Source organism: Thermobia domestica, chromosome 8, assembly GCF_964235325.1.
Source record: "Thermobia domestica chromosome 8, izTheDome1.hap1.1, whole genome shotgun sequence".
Classification (NCBI taxonomy): domain Eukaryota; kingdom Metazoa; phylum Arthropoda; class Insecta; order Zygentoma; family Lepismatidae; genus Thermobia; species Thermobia domestica.
In genome coordinates, this window is record NC_137461.1 from 132,991,212 (window position 1) to 133,018,530 (window position 27,319).

General features: G+C 34.9%; 1 protein-coding gene and 1 long non-coding RNA gene across 2 annotated transcripts in view; one reads left to right on the forward strand and one right to left on the reverse strand.

Moving 5' to 3' along the window:
• Positions 1-16,440, forward strand: part of LOC145693213 (uncharacterized) — a 580,380-nt gene extending 563,940 nt beyond the window's left edge. The window contains exon 6 of the mRNA XM_081769000.1: positions 13,768-16,440. Within this exon, the coding sequence (XP_081625126.1) occupies positions 13,768-15,261 (1,494 nt within the window). The 3' untranslated portion in view covers positions 15,262-16,440. The remainder of the gene's footprint in view (positions 1-13,767) is intronic.
• Positions 1-27,319, reverse strand: part of LOC145693214 (uncharacterized) — a 342,015-nt gene that overhangs the window by 248,327 nt on the left and 66,369 nt on the right. The window lies entirely within an intron of this gene.

Below are 27,319 nucleotides of genomic sequence, written 5' to 3' on the forward strand. Positions count from 1 at the left end.
TAAATGGACACCAAGCTACTTTCTCAACCAGAGTTAAGAGATCCTCAAATTTTTGGTCACGAATCAAACATCTTATTTGGGTGTCTGCAAAACTCCCTAGCTTCACTAACCCGAGGAATTTTTTCCTTGAGGTAACAAGATCCTGCATTACTTTTGTCCATTGCCCTAACAAAGTTTTTGAAGAGCCCCAACTTTATGTGAAGAGGAGGTAGAATTATCTAATCAGGGCTCACCAGTGAGGAATAAACAGCATTCTTCTGTCCAGGAGTTAATACATGCGTTGGCCATTCCTTCTTGATGTAATGTTCCGCTTTGTTCCTGCTGTCCCATTCGCAGAGGAAACAACATTTCCTATAACCAAGCTGCAAACCCATTAACAAAGAAATGGCGTAAATCACAGCAAACGGTCCACTTGTATTTCTCATACTGAATGTTTTCTAACACTATTTCGATGTTTTCATAGGTTTCCTTCATATTAGTTGCATAAGCCAAAGGCACTGAAGGAAATTTGTTGCCATTGTGCAAAAGGACAGCCTTAAAACTAGTTTTCGAAGAGTCAATAAGCAATCTCCACTCTGTACTTATGTGCATGTCCAAGTGTATCCATCACAGCACAGACATTATTACAATACACTAAATCATTCTCTTGAGAATAATAGTTTTGAAACTCTGTATGAAGGTTTCGAAAAATACATACTTTAGTGTCACGATGGAGCAGATTCCAGCCTTAAGTTTAGTATCAAGAAGTTCTGTCTGTGTCTTGGAGAGTTTTAAATCCCGTACGAGGTCATTTAGTTCACCCGGAGTTATCAGATGGGGATCCAATGTAGATGTGCTTCCTACATAAGTAGGATCATCATCTTCATTTGGAACTTCAATAGTTGCCTCAAGTACGTAATCCTCATTTACCGTAAGATGAGGAAGAGGTACTGGTACAGGTAATTCTGCACTGTGTGGAACTGGCCTAATTGCTTATGGCAAATTAGGGTACTGTACTGTGTGGTTAGATTTACTGCTTATTTCTTTTATCTGTGTCATACAAAAGTAGCAGTCTGAAGAATGATCTTTTCGTTCCCTCCAGATCATCGGTACTGCGAAGTTCATGTTTCGTCCACCATTTGCCCACCCAGTCAGACGTTTCACGCAAGTACAACAAATGCAGTGAGGAACCCAGTTCTTATCTTGGTCTCCTACACAGCAACCAAAATATAACTGATAACACTTCCTCACAAGTGGAGTAAAACATCGACGTTGTGATTTAAATATCAGCTCCCCACATACATAACAGAAATTGTCCGGTTTATTACACACTTCCTCGACATCTTGTATCCTGTAACGTATCACACACACACACACACACACACACACACACACACACACACACACACACACACACACACACACACACACACACACACACAGGAATCTACACTCCATCAAATTCCCACAAAATCCCTCTAGAAATTTCCTCATACAAAAATGGTGACATGGTGAACACATCATTGAAAATGTTTTATTGGAAGTCCAGTGAGGTATAAACCGTGGTATATTGTAATTTTCGTGGAAATTATATGTGTTGAAGACCGACCCGACCCCACCCGTGACCCGAATTGACTGACCCGACCGACAACCCGACCAGAGCTGACCCGATTGGCCCGACCCAAAGTGACCCGAGTGAACCAACCCGAAGTGACCTAACCCGACAACCGACCCGAGTGACCTGACCTTACAATCTAATCAGTTTGAGAGAGCTAGAACCTTACAAAACTGCCACCAAAAAAAAAATGCTGACCAATTCTTATGCATAAACCATTGTTTCGGCTTTTTTATTTGTAGTATAATTATCCTCCTCCTCCTCCTCCTCCTCAGTGTTCTGCCATTAATGACAGGCCAGTTTCTGTGAACTAGGTAAGAAGCTTCCATTTTTGCGATTTCCCGCTAATATCTGCCTCGCAACCCAACATAAAGTACCACCCTCCTTATTACAATCTATCAATTGCTACCTTCTTACACACTCTCGCTCTCCTGATATCACCCCCTTTACTACATCTCTCAGAATGCAATCCCTTAGCAAGATCGAAACTTGTGATCCGTCCATTTTTTCGCTTCCTTATATCGTCTAATATTGCTCTCGTCTCTTGCATTTTTTCAGCATTTCCTAATTCGTTTTCCTCTCTACCCTGCTAACCTTCTTTATTTTACTCCACATCCAAATTTCCAATGTTAAAATTTAGGCATTCAACTTCGAAAATCAAAATAAAATTTGACTGAGTTCTGAAGACAAGTTCTGAAGGCTAAAAGAATAAAAGTTCTGAAGACAACATTATTTTCTAGTAAGGAATGTATATAGAACTTCTTTTAATATTGTTTGCTGTGTAACAAACAACAATTTCATCACGTTAACATTCCGATTATTCTATTTAAAAACAGCGTTGCTGTCTGATAGAATCATAAGGAACTAATTGCACTGAAATATCATTCTGTAGGGAATTACCTTTTATTTTTTCTTGATTAATTTATCTAGGAGATATTTGCAACGTTATATAAAATTAGCAAGTATTTTATTGCGGAGAAAGTCAAATCACTACCCCAGCAATAATAATAATAATAATAATAATAATAATAATAATAATAATAATAATAATAATAATAATAATAATAATAATAATAATAATAATCTGAAGGTGACCAAGAAAGTTCTGTCTCTTTGTAGAGGTCTGTGTTCAATTGGCCCTCACACCGTGAGTTGAATGCGAATGGATATAAGGTGAAGGTCAGTTGTGGGACGAGACGAGACGAGACAGAATTTTCATGAAAGGGTACGAGATGATACAGAGCTCTTTCAATAGAAACATATGCAGTTTTCCAGACGAGACTACCTTCACGACACATTTTCGAAACGAGAATGCCCCAAACCAGGTCTCGTGAGCAACACTAGTAAGTATATCCAACATACTACTTGGTTGTGGCTGTTCAGATACACCGTGAACGTGCGTAAGGACTGAGTGAACATGGGGCCTTCACAGAGCGTCATAAGGGCTTGTTTGCTGTACGAGTTCAAATTGCTGCTCCGCGGAGCGGAAGATATGACAGGCCTTTGGTGAGGGTGTCGTGACTACGCGGAGAGTGCAGTGGTATGACGGTTTAAGGACGGTGACGAAACACTCGAAGACGCACCACGTGCCGGAAGACAAACAGATGTTCAAAATAAAGATCTTCGGGCAGCAATTGAGGCGAAGACAGACATGTGAGGAACTGGTACTACCTTTCAGTGTAAGTGGAGAAACCATTCGGCACCACCACCATCAACTTGGGAAGCACTGCAAGCTGGGTTGATAGGTCCTACATGATTTGACTTGGAGCCAGAAAGCAACGCGAGCAGACACCTGTGTTTCTTTGGTGTCTTCTGAGGAAGGAGCAATTTCTGAACAGGGTGTTGACATGTGATGGGAAGTGGGTCCTGTACGAAGCTCCACGGCGCCGTCATTGTTGGTTAGCATCCCATGAATCGGTTCAAAAACAGCCCAAGCCAGCACTACGCCAGAATAAGGTTCTCCTGTGCATTTTGTGGACTGTTCGAGGCATCGTCCATCGGGAACTGCTACCAGCTGGTCAGATCATCAATGCAACTGTGTACTGTCTGGATCCAGCAGTTCTGAATCGCAAAGGGGTCCTCTTGTTACAAGGCAACGCTAAGCCCCACGTGGCTAAAATGACCCAGTACATCATTCTACGCCTTGGATGGAAAACACTATTGGATCCGCCATACTCCACGTTGTACCGTCCGATTATCACCTGTTCCATTCCTTGGACAATCACCTTAGAGAACGCCAATTCAAACAGCTAGTAGAGGTTCAATATGCACTTGATACCTTCTTCACTTCACGTCCCACCAAGTTGGACTGCGATGGAATCCATGGCCTTCCAGAACGTTTTCAGAAGGTCGTCGAGGCTGATGGAGACGATTTTTGATATTCCAGGTACGTCTTAGGTTACATACCAATGTTCGAAGGTGTTGGTGAAAAGGCAGCGGAACTTTCTTGGGCACTCTTAAAGTTATAATAATAATAATAATAATAATAATAATAATAATAGTAATAATAATAATAATAATAATAATAATAATAATAATAATAATAATAATAATAATAATAATAATAATAATAATAATGTGTCCTGCCCAAAGGCAGATGTTTGACCCGAAGGTCCATGGGTATTGATTCCAGCTCGTACCAAGTAAGTTTTCTGGTGGACAAACCCCATGTGCATGGGTTTTCTCGGTGTTCTCCCATTTCCTCCCACTTTCTTCATTCAACCACTTCAATTATTTCTCATCATCACTGTCTCTCTTAGCGTTGGTGCATAACGTGGGACGTTAACTAGATATTTCCTTTCAATTTCACTTAATGTGACATTTAACTTGACATAGAAACGCAGAAAGGAAAAAAGTCAGTAGTAATATTAATTACAATTACAATACCAATTAGTTAATATAGGGTAAAATTAAAATTTTATTACTATTTCACCTTCAATTAGTCACATTTATCATTCATTCACCAACTTCGAATTGAATTCCAGAACAAAGCTCTTTATAGTATTCCGTATAGAAAATAAGTGAAGAATGTGACGACCCGACCCGAGTGACCCGACACGAGCTAACCCGACTGACCCGACCCGACAACCCGACCCGTAACCCGACCCGTTTGAGAGCACTATCAGAGGGGTACTATTTACAGTACAATTTATTTTGTATGGTTTAGCGTACTTTAAGGCTACCATACTTTTTGAAAACAGAAAAAACGGGACATCTTACAAATTAGTAGTAAATATTGCATTTTGTATTAATTTTATCTTTCGAATTTTACTACAGTATCGCACTAGTTATACAACTTAAAATAATGTATTAATATAGTCCATACTCAGTGGCGTATTTAGGGGGAGGGCTTCCGGGCTCAAGCCCCCCACCGAAATCTTACTTACTATAGTAAAGTATATGAAGTATCTTGCAGAATTTTCATATTTTCAGGCAAAGCACCCCCGGAAGTTAGCAAAGCCCCTCCCGAAACAAAATCGTAAATACGCCACTGTCCATACTTAATCAACAGTGCTAAAAATTATTATAGAAGCTAGAAGCTGTTATACAATATAAACGCAATCAGTGAACATACAATATTTAGGCAAAAATTACATTTTCAATATTATTACGCATACCACCTTTACATGCTCTACATGTCTATAAAGAAAAATATCCAGATTTATGAAGTTGTTTCAAAATTTCAATAGGCTGATTTATTTTTGTTAACCTAAAATGCGAACTAAAAGAAAGCAATTTGCATAATTGTTTTTCTGAAGCAGAAAAAAAAATGTGTTTTCGGGGCTGGTCTGCAACGTCACAAGAATTTGTTGCCACCTCGGGGTATACATTATTACTTTTAGTGATAAGAGTGCTACTTAGGAGGATTTAAACATTGCATGTTATATCCAGGGAAGCAACGATTGCAATAATAATAAAGATTAGAATGCAATTGTTCCTATAGTATTGTCGGAATTGAAAGCAAAAGGAATAAGTCGATTTTATTATCTTTTCAGAAATTTTGATATGTAATTAATAATAATAATAATAAAGAAAAAACAGGACAAGAAGGAAAATTTCTGCACACCGGGACAAATTTTAAGAAACCGGGGCGTATGGTAGCCTTACATACTTATTTGCATGCGGAGTGTCAGTACGGAGCCACTACGTAGCAGAGTTGAAACAAAACCTCGTAAATAGGTTGCCAACTCAGGAAAACAAAATTACCGGCACACCCTCAAAATTCTCTGTACAAATGAGAAACTGAAGACTGTATTGATCGTTATTGTATTTACCAGCAATTGCCACTTGTTTAAAATTATCGAAACAGATGAATAATACTGGATATTAATCTTTATGTAACAATAGTTGATTCATAAAATGAAATTTATTCTATAAACTTCACTTCAAACAAAGGAAATTGCTTTAAAAAGTCATTTTCTACTCTCAATAAATGAATAAAATTCTTTTACAATAAAATATAAGTGTTATCAAATTTGTTATGTTAAATAAATAAAAAAAACTGCCTTACGTTAAAAAAATATCGATAATGTATAATACAACGGAAATTTGTGTTTGTAAAGGCACTGTTGAAAAATTTCGATGTTCAATGTTATATTCTGGATTGCAGATTGCAAAATGCTCGTCAGAAGGGGGCTAATAAGAAGTTTGTACCGGTCACCGGCCTTAATCAAAATTACAGCAAATACCAGCCAGTTAGCAACTCTACTCGTAAATCAGAATGCTGAATGCACCAAAATACTTCACCATGCATTCTATAGTTTCTGCAAAATGAGTTTAATGAAGATGATCAAATAAAACAAAATACTGTGTTCTAATTTTCCCTTTAACAGTCTACTTTGTGAATTTGTTATATCTTCCACTTATCAATTTCCTGTACGAGATGAGAATAACGGTTTCTGCGCAAGATAGAAAGAAAAAAATACATTTTTCTCATAAGGATTCAGTTCACGTAAGAAATAATGAATAAGTTTAATAATAAGAGCCGAGGAGTGAAAAACTAACTCAGCAATAATCATTGTAAGTATAAATATAAATATAAAAAAACAAAAAAAAAATTAATTCCATCATCGTTAGGATAAGATCAATATAGTGAATCACACGATAGTGTGAACAAACCAAACCACACAATAGTGTGAACTAAGTCCTGTTAGAAAAATACTCCATAAATGTGACACATTTTTTTAATGCTTCTACCATTTATACAAACCCTCACATTGTTTTCGTTCTGGCGGCGCCCCTAATAGAGTACAAACAAAAATTTCGCCTGCACATTTCTGTGCAAATGATGTACAAGCGATTGATATATTTTGTTATTGAATTGGATATGGTGGGGGCTACCAATTAGACAGCCCCACTTTGTTTTCGTTCTGGCGGCGCCATTAATTGTGTACAAACGAAAATTACGCATGCATATTTCTGTACAAACGATGTACAAACGATTACGAAAATTTGTGATTCAATTGGACATGTTGGTGGGAAGCTACCACTTAGAGAGCCCCCAGTTTGTTTTCGTTCTGGCGGCGCCCCTAATTGTGTACAAACGAAAATTTTGCCTGAACATTTCTGTAAAAACGACGTACATACGATTGCGACAATTTGTGATTGAATTGGACATGGTCGGGGGCTACCACTTAGACAGCCCCACTTAGTTTTCGTTCTGGCGGCGCCCCTAATTGTGTACAAACAAACATTTCGCCTGCTCGTTTCTGTACAAACGAAGTACAAACGATTCCGACAATTTGTGATTCAATTGGACATGGTGCGGAGGTAATACTTAGAAAGCACCCTACTTTGTTTTCGTTCTGGCGGCGTCCCTAATTGTGTACAAACAAACATTTCGCCTGCACATTTATGTACAAACGATGTATATACAAACGAATGCGACTATTTCTGATTGAATTGGACATGGTCGGGGGCTACCACTTAGACAGCCACCACTTTGTTTTCGTTCTGGCGGCGCCCCTAATTGTGAACAAACAAACATTTCGCCTGCCTGTTTCTGTACAAACGAAGTACAAACGATTGCGATAATTTGTGATTGAATTCGACATGGTTGGGGGCTACCACTTAGACAGCCCCTTTTTTTTCTGTTCTGGCGGCGCCCCTAATTGTGTACAAACGAAACTTTTGCCTGCACATTTCTGTACACACGAAGTAGAAACGATTGCGATAATTTGTGATAGAATAGAACATGTTGGTGGGGGGCTACCAGTTAGACAGTCCCCACTTTGTTTTCGTTCTAGCGGCGCCCCTAATTGTGTACGAACATACATTCTGCCTGCACATTTCTGTACAAACGAAGTACAAACGATTGTGACAATTTGTGATTCAATTGGACATGATGGGGGGGGGAGCTACCACTTAGACAGCCCCCACTTTGTTTTCGTTCTGGCGGCGCCCCTAAGTTTGTTCAAACAAACATTTCGTCTGCACATTTCTGTACAAACGATGCACAAACAAATGCGAAAACTTGTGATTGAATTGGACATGGTGGGGGAGCTACCACTTAGACAGCCCTCATTTTTTTCTGTTCTGGCGGCGCCCTTAATTATGTACAAACGAAAATTTCGCGTGCACATTTCTGTAGAAACGAAGTACAAACGATTGCGACAATTTGTGATTGAATGGGACATGGTCTGGGGCTACCACTTAGACAGCCCCCAATTTTTTTCGTTCTGGTGGCGCCCCTAATTGCGTGCGAACATACATTTCGCCTGTACATTTCTGTACAAATGAAGTACAAACAATTGCGACAATTTGTGATTCAATTGGACATGTTGGGGGGGGGCTACCACTTAGACAGCCCCCATTTTTTCTGTTCTGGCGGCGCCCCTAATTGTGTACAAACGAAAATTTTGCCTGCACATTTCTGTACAAACGAAGTACAAACGATTGCGATAATTAGTGATTGAATAGAACATGTTGGTGGGGGGGTACCAGTTAAACAGCCCCAATTTGTTTTCGTTCTGGCGGCGCCCCTAATAGTGTACAAACGAAAATTTGGCCTGTACATTTCTGTACAAACAATGTACAAACGATTGCGGCAATTTGTGATTTAATTGGACATGGTAGGGGCTACCATTTAGGGGAACTCCCTCGAGAGGAATCACTCTACTTATTTATTGCAAAAAGCAGAATTTAAAAATTCGCATTCGTCCAAAGTTATCGTGTGAAGTAACAGCCGTTTGTATGTACGTACTAATATTGATAAGGTCCACTACGCGATCCCAATTAATAGTTCATATACCCGCGCCACACACACACACACTAGCATTTGTACACACGAAAGTATACCTGGTAGTATCCACACGCTTACGCCGGAAACTAGAAACAAACAAACACACACACACACACACACACACACACACACACACACACACACACACACAGGGACAGAGAGAGAGAAAGAGAATATCTTGTTGTACCTTTATACTGAATGCACCATTACTCACAAAATCAGTTAAAAAAGAAAAAAGTTGTAAATGAAACTTTCAAAGATTGGTACCACTGCTGCGTGTTAACATGAGATTGTTTCATAATGATTGATTCGTAATATGATGTATATGGGTTTCTTAATGGTAGTATAACAAAATGCCTTCAAATTGACCACTAAATAAAAAGTGAAATTTATTTCTCAAATTTTGTAAAATCGAAGTCGGTGGGCATTATGGGAACAGTCTACAATAACAATATATGCAAATAAATATTAATATACTTCACGTTTTCCAGTGGGTGCAAGAAAGCTTCGAATAGTATTTGTTGCCAGAAGCATTAGCTGATGTAAATATATATATATATATATATATATATATATATATATATATATATAGCGGTAGAGAGGGAAGACATAGGTACGGGGGCGAGCGGGATCGTCACCGCGAGCGCTGATAGCAAGTGGGCGCCAAAGAAACAAGCAGAAAGAAAAGTGTTGGGAAAGAGTAAACGATGCGGCGCCCGTAAAAGTATTGGCGCCCTATTAAATCAATATTGTTGTTGGTTTGCAAATAAGTACATTTGGTCAAAAATCTCTTGCTTACTTCGCTTGTAACCCAAATATTTCAATAACAGTTACAATAAGTTTTTACTTATTACTTTAAAAACAGTTATTATATATGTTTTTTTTATGACAATGTGGTATACAAGATGCGAAATAATTACTTACAGTGTACACAGGAGCGTTTTCAAAATCGGAAACTTTCAAAATTTGAAATATATGTTCGGTGTTTTGATGATGATGAGTTTGGTTAGTTAATGCCGCTTTTCTACAAAATCGAATTAGTCAAGACGGTGAGAATGGTAGTATAAAAATGCGAGGGGTGAAGAGAAACACGCAAGCTGTTATTTGCACGGGAATATTCAAAATGAAAGTAAATAAGGGGAATAGTAACATTCTCGAACTTGAAGCAATTGTAGAGTATGGGCTTAAGGAGTCAAAACTTAATCCAGCGAATTTCGTCTTTTTCAAAGATTGATCATTACGTTTTTTTTATTTATTTATTTTATTTTATTTATTCCATTGACATATGAAATGCTTCCAATCTGAACGAGTTTATTGGTATCATTTCTCCATCAACTACTTGCATCTCCAGCATATTTTGTGTGTATCTGATGTCTGCACGGGCTCGAACTTACAAAGCATATATCACTTCGGGCCCGGACCGGGCTCGGGCCGTAAATTTTTAAATATACAACCATATTTCTCGGGCCTTATCGGGCCTAACTTAATAAATATACTATGCAACGATATATATTGCACTGTTCTTTCTCGAGAACCTTTAAAGCACAACTGCAAAATTAAACCTCTAATTGCTGTAAATAAAAATACAATTTTGCGTAATTATTAAGTTTCTGTAATTCGGGCTTATTTCAGGCTCATTTGATTATCACACAAACTCGGGGCGGGCTCGGGCCTAAATGCTAAAACATATTTCGGACTCTCGTCGGGCCTCACATTGTAAATTCACGGGCCGGGCCGGGCCCGGGCTAAAAATTCTGGCCCGTGCAGACCTCTAGTGTGTATTCGTATTTAGTTGTGTGATATTTTTTATCTATTTACATACATACAAAACACATACACACATTATATATATATATATATATATATATATATATATATATATATATATATATATATATATATATATATATATATATATATCCATTGTGCGTGTGTGTGTGTTATGTGTGAGTGTTAGTGTATTTTTAATATGTTAATTAATCATAAGTAACCTTAAATTCAGAACTTTCATTCATTAAAAATTTAAGTAATTACTGGGGTTTCAAAGATATGTAGTAGTCAAAGTATATTTTGGATTTTAAAAACAAACATTAAACATATTCTTCAGTTCCATCGAGCATAGTTCGCAAAGCAGTCTCCTTCTGAATTTCCGTTACACCTCCCAAAATATATTTTACCATAAAAGAATCAAAATTAAAATGCTATTTGTGTGGTCACATACAAAATAAAATTTCAAAATTAAATATTACAATTATTACTGGAAATCAATGTTGTCACCCATTTCAAGCATTTTAAAAGCACCTAATTTCTAATGTATTGAAATTTCATTTCTAATCGATAGTATGAAACGTTGTGAATAACTGTACTGTAAATTTCCATAACTGTTCTCCAAGTGGATTTGTATACCAACCGAAGGTAGTTTTGTAAGTTTAAGACTCAAAAGTGAAGCAGTTCCAATCCATTGAAGATTTTTTTTCTATTTACTATTTTTGCGATGCTTGATAGGTGATGTCAAACGTTTTAATATTTTACGGCAAAGCAAGGTAGACATGCTATTGTTCTTGACGATAAAATTGTGACGAAGAAATTAAGTATATATGATTACGAATACGTGAATATTTCATTTATTCTGGTATCATGTGGAACTCTGAAAACTTCGAATCGATTGCTCCAAACTTTGGTATGATTTGATTTTTTTAGGTTACGTTCTCTTTTGCACTGAGGCTATATAAAGACCTACAATTTAATCTGAGTTTCGAACAATTCGAATCGAGCCTGGAATCAGGCGCACCATCTGTAGCATGGAAACGAGCTACAAAATAGAATACTTCCCCAAATTTTTGTATAAACTACCTGACAGATCGAAAAGTGTTTTACACAACTTGAAAGTCCACAAGAGCTGTGATACCTACTCAAATTTCATTTCAAAATTTTCAAAAATATAGGATAAATTTGCATAAACTTCGGGACTTGTTCTATCGTAACTGTTTGTGTAGTGCACATACATAAAGCGTCATATATTTAAATATTTGAGAAGTTACACCACCTCCACACGACGTTCATTCTAAGCTAAAATCCCAGACCAATTCCTCTTCTTATGAGAGGTATTTTCTTAAAACAGAAAATGCAAACCAAAAACAGTTACAATTTCGATTAAAAAAAAAAGAGTTAGTTCGCAACAGCGCTATTTCATCTGTCCTTGTAAATGTGGTAACACAGCACCAACGTCTAACTAAAGAGGGACTTACTACCTTACTTGAAGGTACTGTAAAGGGTTATTCGGAGACGCTCTTGCACATATCTATTAGTAGAATGAAGTGGGAAACAGAACAAGGATTGGTTAAATTACAAATAAAAGAAAAGCAAGCTTACCACAAAATCTAACCCTTAACCTTCAAGTAGATAGACTAACATAGTAGCCATTTACGCGACGGAGACAGACATGCTATCCACTTTTAATTGTGCTAGATTACGTGTGATAAATTATAATTATTTTGTTATTCGTTTTTTATTTTTCTAGAAAATAATTTTACAAGGAGGAGAGAATCCGATTTGCGAATTTTAGTTTCAAGCCTACTGTAGTTTTGCAACTTTTGAAGAACAAGTGAAACACATATATTTCTTTTAAAACGTACACTCCTTCATTAGATTTTTATTTTTTCTAAGACGGACCTTTAATTGCTATTTAAATGATGATGATGATGATGATGATGATGATTATTATTATTATTATTATTATTATTATTATTATTATTATTATTATTATTATTATTATTATTATTATTATTATTATTATTATTATTATTATTTCAAGTGATCTAAAAATTCAGTTGGGTATGATTAGGGAATTAAAAGGCTGCACAACATCATATTTCACACGCTAAGAAACAGATAAAACATCATGCTAAGTTTGACCTCGATCGGATGAGTTCATGGTCTTTTGATTTGGAAAATATGACGCAAAATTTGACCGTCTTTAAATCGTAAGCGAAAGCCTGCATAGCATAGTATTTCACACGATTATATAACAAGTCAAAGCCTATCAACCCGGTGGTTTACTTATACATGGGTTTTTGTTTTCTAAAATATGAGGCAAAATTTGACCACCCATAGCTCGTAAGCAAAAGCTTGCATTGCATAGTATTTCACATGGTTATATAGAAAGTCAAAGTCGATCACCTCGATGATTTACATATACATGAGTTTTTGTTTTCGAAAATATTATACAAAATTTGACCAGCCATAATTGTGGAGCTGTAAGTTTGCTTAATATAATATCTCATACACTTATACTTCAGATCAAGGTCTAGCACCCTGCTAAATTTGATCCCGATCAGATTATTCGTATGAGCCTACATATTGATTTTTTTTTCAAAAATATGACGCAAAATTTGACCGTCCAAACAGAATAATTCGCACATATGTATAATTTAGTAGGTCTAGTTCTACCACTATTCCAAGTTTGATTCCGATCGAATGATTTCGGTATCTGGATTTTTACTTTCTAAAATATCACATAAAATTTGAGTGGAATTAACTTGAGATGCCTGCACAACATGTTTCATACGGTTATAGGATAGCTGATCAAGGTCTATCATCACGCGATTGTTGAACTATCTAGGGAGAGTGTTAGAAGAATTTTACATTATTTCAAACTGTTTTCAATTTCATTTTATATTTTTTCATAAACAATTTTCTATTTGCAATAGTTTTTTTTTTTTTTTTCATTATTCATCTTTAAAGTGTGAGAGGCTTTATTGGGTTACTCTGCATAATATGACGCAAAATTACAATAAGTTATAATGTTAACTATTATCTGAAATGAAGTAAATATTTACAATACGGTGGTTTGTTTTAATATTTAATGTTACAATTGGTTATATTTATTGTATTTCCTCTTCCATAACACACATAATTTACTTCTTTGTTACAGGACCGGCATGACCTGCAAAACCAACTATCCTGTATCAACAAAGCTATCTTGACATCAACTGAACAAGTACATCAGGAATCAACAACTGAAAATATCCCGTTCCAGACAACAAGTATGTTTTCTACTGAACTCAAGAATGAACATCTAAACAGCTCTTCAAGCACTGTTGACTACACCCAGACCCCAACAAAGTCTGAACCAGATGACAATCATAACTCTTTAAAGACCCAGAGTGAAGATCCAAGCTTAGCAACACGACTTCGACGAGAAACTATTAGTCAAGTAACACAAGTCTTCGATGCTGTTAATTCTGGAAGTTATACTATAGATTTGAAGAAAATGACGAGCGAAAGTACTATGAAAGAGTCTACGGTTACAGTAACTACGCCGTCTTCGGCCAACTTATCACATGAAGCACTCAAAGTGAATAATAATCCAACGTCAGACGTTGCAATAGAGAACGTATTGATCTCACAAGCAAACTACAAAAATGATATAACAAGTAGTTCAGTCAATTCAAGAAGCACGCAAGCAACAAACAGTATCAGTACAGAGCATACGCAGGTACATGCGGAAGACGTTGTAAGCACAACTGCCTCACAAAAAAGTGTTAACATTGAAATCACCGCTCATCCAACTGTTGAACCGTTTACAGTCACTTCCACAAATTACCCAATATTAAGGAACGCCACATCTGAAGAAAAATTAACGAAGATAGTAACTGATGAAATTTCTTCTTTAGTATCGACAACCGCAAGAACAACAACTGACAAGCCACTTAATCAGTACAAAAAACGAGAGAAAATGTCAGAAAAATTAGTTGAAATGACACCTGTAACAACCGAGAGCACTCGTAAGCTTGAAACTAGCACAAATTCCCAATCATCATCAAGCATTAAGGATCATTCCACAAATGAGGTAGAAATAACAACAAGGAGTAAAACTACAATACAACCTCTTTCCACTGCTGCTTCAGAAACGCCTTCAAGTACTGCTAACACACAAATAGTCAACGAAACAACAGATAGCAAACAAGCGTCTCAAACTGTTAATTCTAAATCTACAGATACAATAACAGATATTAGGACAATGTTGCAGGTGCAAACGGAAACACCTAAAGTAGCCAACGATGTAAAAGATAACGATGAAAAGCAACAACCGGAACAGATAAAATCAGCTGTAAATTATGAACCTGACAACCACATGGATTCTTCTGAAGTCCGTCGTCGTCAATTTCTTCCAGCTTCTCTTAGAGAAACTCCTTCTCAACAGTCTGAAACAGAACAGGAAGAAGATGATGATCAAGAAAATATTTTGGACGAAAACGAGGACGAAACCCCAAGTAGTACAGTGCAACCAGAATGGGTACAACCAACCAAAGACCCATTAGCAGGAGAAGATGAAGAATTACCGAGACCGAATCGAAATCGTAAGCTAACGAGACCTCAAGGGCGTTCATTTTATAATTACTTTTTGAATCGAGTGCTAGGATAAACAATTTCTTGTTACGAGGCACCACACACACACACAAGAAACATTACTCACAGATAAGAGATTACAGTATAAACCTGTAGATAACAGCATGAGCATTGGCACGCTCTAGTTCCTCACATATCACAATGCACCGTCCCGTTTTGTTCCTTTATCGATGTGGCACTCTCGTCGTTGGGAAGACATTATAAAACTTACGGTAAATGGTGTTACTGTTGAGAGAGAAAACGCTCGCTAAAGAAACGCTCGTTATTTGTTGCTAGATTGCATAATTAGTTACGTACCTTCAGATCATTTCTAAATTATGTATATAAACTGATGTTAACAATTATTTAGAATGTAGATTGATATATATCTGCATTCATTCTGCAGTTGAATCCTGAATACATTCAAAAACACTATAAAATAATTTTCCTAATACGCAGTATTTCAATGTATTTATTTAAATCATAATATTCTATAGAAAGTAAATAAAATAGAGGTTTAGATGTAATCTGTGCCCCGATTTCTCATGACAACATTGCTCTTTACAGGAAGTAGTAGAGATTTGTTGTAGTAAATCTGTAACATCTTTAAAGAGTATATTATGTGTGCGGCGATACAACCATCTTAGAATATAAACCTGTAGAAGAATTTCAAAAATAATATATATTTAAACAAATATTCTGGTAATACTGCAGGTCAAATAAAGGAAAACTTGACAACTATCAAATGTAAACAGAAATATTAAGTTTTGGAAAGTATTTGTTAACATGACTAGATTACGAAGAACAATATGAAAGTTTCATAATTTAGTTCAGATGTTATTAATGGCTTCCACAATATTAATTTAACATGATTCTGGCAAATACGAGAAAATAAATGACTATGAATTATTTTTCTTTTTTCTAATAAACATTTCAAACTGTGTATATTCACTATCATTTATATGTACTTAATTTATTAGATATACATGAAACAAGGAAAGAGTGATTCTGTATTTTAAAAACACCATTTGACATCATCAATTGAAAAATGAAAAATGACCTACGTGGACACGTTATTTAAAATATCACACATTATTAAATATAATTATGAAACAAAAACTTGAACAAATTAGAGATGAGCATTAATTTAACCATTTCAACCCGAAATATGGATCGTATTTCTAATCCTTTATAATGTGCAAAATAAAAAAAGAATATATATATATATATATATATATATATATATATATATATATATATATATATATATATATATATATATATATATATATATATATATATATATACATATATATTATTAATTTTCAGATAGATGAGAAAATTCTGAAATTAATCAAGGAACTTCTCCCAGAAAAGAATATATTCGGCAAACCGAAATAAACGTGCAAGTTCAAAAGAATGTGTTAAAAATCAATCGTACGTAGAATCTTACCAATTTATTAAATATGTATACTCATGTAAATTTCTGAATACTAGAAAATCCTTTTGCAAGAACAGTTCGTACAGAATAGGTTCTACTTCCCCCTTTAAGAGACTGACTATTAGAAATTCTTCACAATACTCAAATCAAACGACTGCTAAGCTATTATGTTGGATCCATAGGTTCTTTCTGACAATCAGCCGTAGGAGAAAAAATTAAAGAGCTCTAAATGTATCAGCAGTAGTGTAAATACCAAATGTAAATGCCAGCAGGAGTGTGACAATTATCGTAAATGCCAAATTCCTTTCATGGTTTCCTGCCATCTGGTGGTGACATGTATAATGATCTGCTTTGCAAACTTCTTTACAACTCTCCTGTAGTATTTAAATGATGTATATCTAGGTCTATATTAGTTATTACGTAAAACTTATGGCTTTCAATCCATCTTATAAAGCAATTGAATTAGGTGAACCATTAGGATTGTTAACGATATAATAGTATGAGAGAACTGATATTATGATATCAAATAAAAATTATACCATCGAGTTCTTATTTCATTTTATATATGACATTAAATTATGATAATATTGCGTGTCCAGGGAAGGCCATTTTTCTGATTAAATGTATGCATAAATATAACGGAAATGAGGAAATCTGCAACATCTACCTACTACACTGGCTTTGTTTAGATCCAGCAAATCATCTTTAAATGTATGTATAAAAGTAAACAAGACTTAAGGAAAAAGAGAATGTTAATTGTTTATGATGATGATTATAAGTAAGGAATATATGTTTCCTAAACAACTAAAACAAAAGATTTTTAAAAAATACTTTTGAATGTAAAATACTGGAAACAAGACAATATGAAAGCGTAAGTGCACAATTCTTAAGAAATCGAAAAGTAACTAACACTAAATCAATAAAACGTTCCTACATTATAAAATGTCCTTTTTATTAATATTATATGTTGGAAAATATAAATATCATATAAGTGAAAACAAAGAGTGTTTTCTTTCAATTGTCGTTTTTTAACTTTGTAACACATATATGTTCTTCAAATGTCATTAATATATATTTCCAACATGAATTGCTATTATTTATAATGAGAGAAATGATGTGTAACTTCAAGCAATATATATAATGAATCCCTGATGGTTCAAAGATTGATTATTTAGTGCTTAAGGCTAACACAAAATGTAAATAAAATGAACACAGAATACTTATCTTGCTACTATCACAAGCATAAGTATACAAACATTTTATTTTAAACGACCTGCAGGCACAATATAGTAAATTCTAGTCGCGATTAAACGAAAATGTTTATAACATGTATGAAGGTCAGTTAAATTTACTCCAAGTGTACAAAGGTATTGTTACAACTTTTTTAAAGTCTATAATAATCTTTCATGAATGCATATACATATATATATAATAAAATAATTTCTTTTATAAAATTTTCTCTTTGTAAATATCCTGTTCCTTGTAGAATAAAATGCTTTATGAAGTATGTCGAGAAACGTGTGTTTAATATTATATATTGTAAATGATACAACAATTATATGAACAAAGAATCTTTATGGAAATGTTTATCAAATCATTTTATTATTTTATAATATAAATTAAATAATGATGGAAAGCTAGTAACTTTTGACAGTTAATAAAGTAAGATGTAGCTTATTTTAAAGAAAATTACATGTAACTTTTGAAATTCTTTTATTTCTTGAACCTTTCCGTATGTTACAGTTTGTTTTAGTTTAGAATCACAATGCTTAAACAGGCGAATTACTGCATTTCTTTTTGAATTCCAGAAATTTTTGGTTTTAGATAGAAATTACCTGGTTTGATAACATTTTAAATCTTATTGTGTAGGAAGGCGAAGATAAAGTAAACATTCTCTTAGATCGTGGAATCTGACTCAGACGTTCTTGTTTTAACTATTTCAGTTTAATCTAAAGCGCAAATCCACAAGTAAACGCAAGCAAGAATCGATAGTGCTTATACTTCGGTGATTGTTATAATTAGTATAGGAAATCAATGTTTCTCGGTTTGGAAACAAATTGAAACGTACTTTGAAGATAAATGATATGTGTCTGAAACTCTTCCTTTAGTAAGTAACATGACTGTTGGATTTTAGATGAACTATTAACGCTTGGTAAGAGCAAGGCAGAGGCTTTCAGTTCCTTGCATTGTGTTTCATTTAATAATCATTTAATAACTTCCAAATACTAATTGAATTTCATAATTGTAAGTTAAATTAAAAATCTGTTAATTAGTTTTAAAAATAGTATTAATCGACATTACGAACATGTAAACTTCGATTCCCGTGCATCTAGTAATTTTGTACAGAAATTAGATATTTAAAAAAAAAAATCGTAAACAAAGATATTTCCTGATTTTGAAAAATATGAACTAACTAAACTGCTTTTAATGGTGTCCAGAAGCAATTAGCTTTTATAGTTTATTAAAAAAAATTGCTGCCAAGTATAGTTATTAAGATTCATGAAAATACTGGTGCTAATTTTGTACATATTGTTGTTTCTTACGATACACAGACAATAGTAATGCATAATGAACATAGTACAACAAAAGTAAATTGGTAAGAATTACATTTAAACTTTAAACTGAAAATGAATGTAAAAAAAAAAAAAAAAAAAAAAAAAAAAAAAAAAAAAAGAAAGAAAAAAACCTGATAAAGTACAAATTATCACCAAGTGTAAAGTCAGTTGCATGTTTCTTTGAAAAGACTCAACTACAGATTAGTGATATTGTGCGTTTTTGAAACGAGCGATCCTCTCTTTTCCCCTCTCACTAATATCAATCTCGAATTATACGAGTTGATATCTAATGTTAAGCAAAACAAACATTATGTTTCAAAAAAATCGGAATATTGTCACGAAATTCTTAAGAAAATATTTTACTTGCAAAGGTAGGATAGGGAGGGTGGGAATTCACTCACTTGTTTATCCATTTAATCTCCATCAGTAAAGATAATAGAAATTCCCCACAAAATTTACGCCATATTTTACCAAAGTCAATTGATTTTATTTTACGAAAGCTATGTAGAACATATTTTAAAATCATAGTTTGTGTGTGTGTGTGTGTGTGTGTGTGTGTTTTGTTAGAGGCGGGAAGAGGATTGCTCATTTTTTACTGATTTCAACTGCAAGCATTGGGGATTCTGTGAAAGTCTCAATAAACATACATATCATATCGTATCAAAATGGAGTAACTATTATATACGAAATAATGCAACATATCTTTTACATCAGGGGTGCTAGGATAAATGTTCATTCTCTTGTTGACTGATTTTAAATTCAGATAGTGGAGATGATTGTAAAACTTAAAAAAAAAAGTCATATTACATCAAAATAATTTTTGATGAAGGCATCGTGGAACACTTTTTAAATTCAAGTAGGTATTCACCGTATATAAGAGAGGTTAAATTCAGGGGTGGACTGGTCATAATCAAGTACCGGCCCGATGGCCGCTGCGCCCTCCTCACATAAGTGCCTTTGCGCCCTCCTCGGGAGGGGCTAAGACCCGTCTTAGCCTCGGGAAGAAGCAGTTTCCTCTCTGAACACATTTTTTTTTTTTAAATAAAGGCTACATAATTATTTTATAAATTCGCTAGCCTTTGGCCAGCTAGAGCTCCACCCCAGACCCCGCTATTTGCTAGGCCTACGGCCTCGCTCTTTCTGTTTTTGGCGTGGGAATGCTATTAATGATATTAGATTTACGTACACCTAAATATATAGATTTGAATCTAATATAGGTCATTTTGGACGATTTTTACATATCACCCTTACCAACCCTACACTCCGCATCCAAATCCCAGTATTTGCTCGGCCTGCGGCCTCGCTCTTTCTGTTTTTGGCTTTGGGAATGTCATTATAATGATCTTAGGGATTCTGAAATTTATAGATTTGACTCTAATATCGGTCATTTTGGATGATTTTTATATATCAACCCTCCCACCCGACTGCTCCGCCCCCAGATCCCATCTTTACTCGGCCTACGGTCTTGCCTTTTCTGTTTTAGGCTTTGTTGGTACTATTAATGATCTCAGTGACTTCGAAATATATTGATTTGACTCTAATCTCGGTCATTTTTACATGTCTCTCCCTCCCACTCCCGCCGTTAGGGGCGCTAGTAATGTTATATACCAAGGCTGTTGTATGTCACACTATAACCTGTATGTTTCCAAAATTTCGTTAAAATTATTTTTCTCGTTCTTCGTTATATCATTAAAACCATTCATACTGTTATAACCCCCATTTAAATAGCATTGGGTTCAAGTTTCCACCCCCTCCCCCTCTGCAAAGGGGAGAGTTGGGGGTTGCTAACCCCGACAGTGTTGATTACCTGGTACCAAAGAATATTTATGCCAAGTTTGCTCAAAATCGGTTGAACCGTCTAGGAGGAGATGTGGAACATAATCATACATACATACAAACATACAGTGGCATTTATAATATAGCAGATAGATTATTGTACGTATATATGCACATTGAAAAAGTATACGTATACAAAATTATATGATGCCCAAATACATAATGTATATAGAATATAATATTTGGAAAATCTGTACTATGACTTTGGACAAGTGAGAATGCTGCAAAAACTGTATACTGTTTGTGATTAACATGCACATCAAATGGCTTGAAGGGCGGTCACGAATCAAAGAATGATTTGAAAATGATATGTTGTGACTTATGAAGAAACTTTCTAATATATTAATAGACTTTGATACGACTTGGTAAGTACATTGTTAAGTATAATGTAGTATTGTTATTTTCGCTGTGGAGTGCAAAGGTTCATGTTAGTTAATGATTAAGAGGGGTAAAGTGCTGAACGAGCTCATCAACTTCAGAAAATTGACCCTTGACTGGAGAAATAATGGGTTTATGGAGAAGAAGAAGTGCAATTAGGAAACGAAATAATTTCAGTGGAGAAATGTATTGTAATTGTTGGTTTTAAGTGATGTTTCATGGAACTTCTTGGGAACTAGAATCCAATTCCAAAGTCAGACATGATGCAATGTCTCTCATTCAAAAGTTGTGCTCCTTTGAGACTATCATTGTGGCTATAATGTTTTTATTGATTTTTCAGCACACCACACCTTTATCAGACTATTTGAAAACAAAAAACTTTGACTATGTCCAAGCATGGCGCCTGATATCCTCAACTCAAAATAAGTTGAAAGAAGCTAAATCCTGTTCGGCGTAAGCTCTAAACTGCGATAAACAAAGCCACGTGAAACTAAATCTCCCTGATTTACTGTTGTCCTACCGACGCTTTTACTCCTCTGCAAAATAGTTCATATGATTTGATTATAACTTTTACTATGAAGCTCCATATAAAACTGCTACATTATTATAAATGATAAAAATATAATACGGATTATCTAATAATGCTGCAATCAAGTGCGGCTAATGAAACAATAGAAATAAACACTAAGCATGCGCAGTAATTATGGCGCTAATTCAACTGCGGATGCGTGTTCTGGTTTCAAGCCTGAAAGACGGCTGTCATGAATTCCGGTTCCGTGAGTGTTGTGGTGAAACATCAACAAGATAAACTTTTACTCACTAAGCAACAATTGTTTACCAGCGAAATTCAAATATTTTTTTTTAATCTTTCCAGTTTTTTCTTTCTTTTCTGCTGCTGGAAGTATCTGAACAACACGAGACAGTATTGTCAAAATGCACGTGTATAATTTGCTCCTCCCCGTAGGAAATGGGGGTGATACATCACTAGCCAATCGTATTTGCGACAAGCGGAAGAATACAAATGTTTTGTTTATCGGAGTTTAGAGTTTGTGTACAAATCAGCATAACACTTTGCAACAGAAATGTCAAATAGTATTGAAGGACTCATTACAGATCTTCCTAGTCTAGAACAAGTTACTATAGAAACAGAATTGCCTGAGGTAAGATGTAGAAAAAGAAAGAAAATGGCAGGGGAATCAGCTTCTGATAAAGTAATTGAAGACAGTAAATACAGATTTGAAGTAACCGTTTTCAACTGTGTTCTAGACCAAATTTCTAACAGCATGCAGGAACGATTTGCTGAAAATCAAAGCTTATACTTAGATTTCGAGTGTTTTGATCCTAAGAAGTTCAAGAGTTTAAGTCTGGCTTCGTTGTCACTGAAAGAATAACTGAATTAATTCCTGATTGTGAAGAGGGAAAACTTAAAGAAGAGCTTCTTTCGTTTTCATCAATGTGGGAAGAGTTTTATGAGAACCAAGAAAAGAATCAATAAGCTGTTGAGGTTCGTTCGATTGAAGATTTAATTGAAGAGGACAAGTTTTCTGAAGATTTCATGGAGGACGAGGAGAAATATTTGGGGCCACTGACGATATTGTAGATTTAAGGTCTATAAAATGTGATGGAGTGAAGTGCAATTCTTGCTTTAAGTGCACCTTCGATGTGATTTTGCAGTACAATATGTACACAAGACTCTACACAGAATTATTCAAAGTTTATAAGTATCTCCTTACATTACCGGCAACACAAGTGCCCTGTGAGCGAGCATTTTCAAAGCTCAGATCCATAAAAACAAGACTCCGTTCAAGACTTACAGGTGAGCATCAGGAATCATTGTTCTTGATGAACTCAGAAAGAGACATTCTGATCAAAATAGACAACAATCTTATTATTGGCAAAATGTGTGAGAAAAGCAAGGAGATACGAAGGCTCCTTCAAGCATAAAGCAGTGACTTTACTTTCATTTTCCAGTTTTGTTTTTGAATTTCTTTTTTCGCTAGGTAGGTATATAATTCTAAATTTACCTTTGTTAATTTGTAGTAAATGTTTCATGTATACTTCTTATCAACGGTTTTAAAAATAGATGAAAAATAAGTTAATGTTATGATGAACATAGCTTTAAAAGGACAGAAGTATGAAAAATAGCATAAGCCCCAAACTTAACTCAAATCTTCAGTTATAATTAGGCTGTTAACAAATGTAGCCGAAGAATTTAAACAGCTGGAGTGATTTCTGTAGTCTCAGTTAGTGTGCAGATTTATATAGGCCTAATATATTTAGTACTCAAAGTCTCTTTGTTTATGAAAATATTGTTTGTATAATCGTGATTAACTGCAATAGCTACTTAATCTTTTGTTGTTTTTTGTGTATTAATTTTCCGGAGGAAGCCCCCCGGCACTTCCTTTTACTAGGAGGGGGTATTCCATACAAGCGAAAGCCTCGGATGGACGGCGCCCTCCCAGAGTATGTGACCGCGCCCTTTTTACATAGCCAGTCCACCCCTGGTTAAATTCACCACTCACTCCTCACAGTTTTTTAATCCCAAGCACTGAGTATTTGCAGAAAGCCTCAAAGAAAGTCTACACATATTCTAACAATTTTTACGAAAGTTAGAGTGGAACTTTAAAAAAAAACATGGGGGAGTGAATAATCCACCCTTTACTCTTCCGTGATCTTAGGTCCATCCAGAAGGGATGATTCGGAAGCCTCAAACCAGATACCTTTCTCAAATAAATATTCATAGAACACATTTCTTAAACTAGTGGGAAAGCGGGATCTATCCTTTCATTACTGACAGATTTAAACCACAAACTGCGTATATCATCGAAGTTCCCTATAAACACTGTACAATACGTTTTGTCGAGATCCAATAATTTTTGCATATCATACAAAATTGTTTTGTATGCAAATGTTCAAATTTTCAACATGGAGTTGAATCCACCCCCATTTAACCTATTATTTTTCGTGGAGCGCTACCCTAAATATAGGATTATTTCTACATATTGAAGGATTTTAAGTTTCGTTAAAATCAGAAAACTTTTATGAGAGTTATCGTGGAACGGACGGAAAACGGAGAGATGGACAGAGACACAAAGCTACCCGAGTCAAATGCTAGAAGCTTCTTGAACGCTCGCTTCAATGATGTTAAAATATTAATGGCGCGACATCTGACTTCATATTCAGTAATGGCAAAAACTAATAATATTGTGCATTGTTGAAGCGAGCGATCCTCCATCTCACTAATTTCAACCAAAAACTATAAGTCATCAATCTACACAACACACAATATTCTGTAAAACTCTGAGTGTTTTTAATGAATATCCAGAAAAGTACGTTATATAAGACTGTTGAAAATGCACTCTTCCATTATTGGCCCATTTCAACTGAAAGAAATTGAGACGATTGGATATTCTCAGAAAAAAAAATAGAACATATTCGACAGAATGGCTCCTTTTCGAAAGTTATCATAGAATTTTTATTTAAATCTTGAGAGAGAGGGCGGGGAGAAATATGTTAAGTGAGTTCTCATATTTGATTGACTTCAGCTGCAAGAATGGTAACTATATGATATTGTATGAAAACCGAATGATATTTACGAAAGTTATCACAGAAGATTTTTTTTAAACATAGGAAGGAGACAGGCTCACTCTCTCGTTCTCGATTGGTTTTATATCCAAGTAGTGGGAATGACTGTGAAGCCTGAAAAAGTATACGCAATATTCCTTGAAAATCTAATATTTTTACGACAGATATCTTGGATCATATTTTTTAACCGGGAGAGGAGAGTTAGGAATAACCCATACCATATTATAGTACTAAATTCAACTTTCATTATTTGGATGATTTTAATTCCAAGCACTAGTGATTACAGAAAAGTCAAAGAAAATATATATAATATTGTAACAAAATCGAATGAATTTTATATAAGTTATCGTGGAACTCAATCCAAAAGAGGGGGGTATTACGACTTTATTCTTTACTGATTTCACCTTCTTACAGATTGAGGAGCCTTAAACAAAATATACGACATATTACATCAAAATCGAACAATCGAACAGTTGTAACGGAAATTATTGTAGAACACTTTTTAAAAAAAAAAAAATTGAAGGGAAGAACAATCGATTTCATATGAAGAGACTGAATTCGCCGCTCATTTTTTATTGATTTTAATCCCAGAGACGTCTGTCACTAAGTCATTGCAGAATTTTTCAATAGACACTCCCGTTTTCCTCAGTGGCTGTTTCTTGAAATCTATAGGAAAATTATCACATTACATAGCATCCATTGTTGTGGTGTAGAAGTATCAGAACATAAACGTTTTTTCTAGCAATAATATATGCACAAATACATCGTTATTAATAGTAACAAAATTTGCACTCATTATTTTCTTTTACTTATTAAAGCCACACTCCTCTTTACTTAGTTTTCGTTTATCCGGATACTTCTCCTAAAATTCCTTAACCAAATTTGAGATGGTGATTAGAGAGCGCGCGCTGAGTGTTGTCAGGAGTCGCATATCCCAAATGGACGTACCATTGAGGAATAATCATCGAAAAACTGAATTTTCGAGATGTCTGAACTGTACTTAAATTTGACATGGTGATTCAAGAGAGGGAGCTGAGTGTCGGAAGGGGTCGTATGTCCCGATCGGACACACCATTGAGGAATAATCACCAAAAAACGGGATGCCCACAGACTTAACATTGGAAAACCATTTGGCACGCAAATTCTTACTGTAAACAATGGAAAATAGAATTTTCAGCATTAGAAATAGGGCGAAGCCCTTTCTGTTTTATTTTACGAACACAATTTTTCAAGGCCATTATGATTTTCGCTGATATGCCAAATTCAACTACTTGTATATCATGTTTGTTTACGAAAACCATTGATGCACTAAAAAATTCTATGAATAATCAATAAAGGTTGATCTCTTCGCTCCAAATTTGCAATTAATGCATACTTAATTTATTTTTTTACTTCCACAGAACCAATATAGAATATTAACTGGTATTTCTCAAAACTTTCCTAAATGATGCTGAGGTACTACACAATTACAGCTTTCCTGAATGGTGCGAATGTACTACACGATTTTTACCTTGGGACTATAAACTGTGCTAATCTTCTACTTGTGAACAACATGGTGCATTCAATAGAATTTCTGCTGTTTTTGAATTGTTTTTAGTATTTATGAACGAATACTCCATTATTTCATTTTTCTCATATTACAATTTGATGGCATACTCCCACTACAGAAAGCACTAATTGGATTTTCTATACAATAATTTCTCTGTACTGCTGTCTATAATTCTGTAAAATAAAGAAAACTTACACTACGCCATTTGCTGTAAATGACTAAAAAATGTTTAAAAAAAATAACTATCTACATCTCTTTAATTTGTAGATTAAAGTACAATAAGTTTAGCAAGTTGTTTCACTGGAATTGTAAATATACTTTAAAATAAAGTTGTTGCAAAATAAACTTCTGTTATACCATTCACCCTATGGACTTCATATTTGGTGTTCCAGATGACAATTAATGTGTCTCATCTCTGGCCTAAGTTGCTTTTGTAAGATTCAGACTAAGGATTTTTATCCTTAGAAAAACGATTCATCATCGTTACTCTTAACGAACGAATTCGTTCCGTGTGGTAGTTTAACAACATTGATTTTGCATTTGGACATATGGAGATATTGAGATAGGTCTGAAAGCGTCTGATCACTCACTTTAATGTCTCTGGAATGCTCTTTGGCTTCAGAGACTATATTCTATTTTGCTATACCTTTGTAGAATTCTTTGCAAATATAGTCTATTTGGCATACTCTTGTTTATGGTAAGCGACCAGAGTAGTAATATTTATAATCTGCTAAAACTTTTCAACATTACC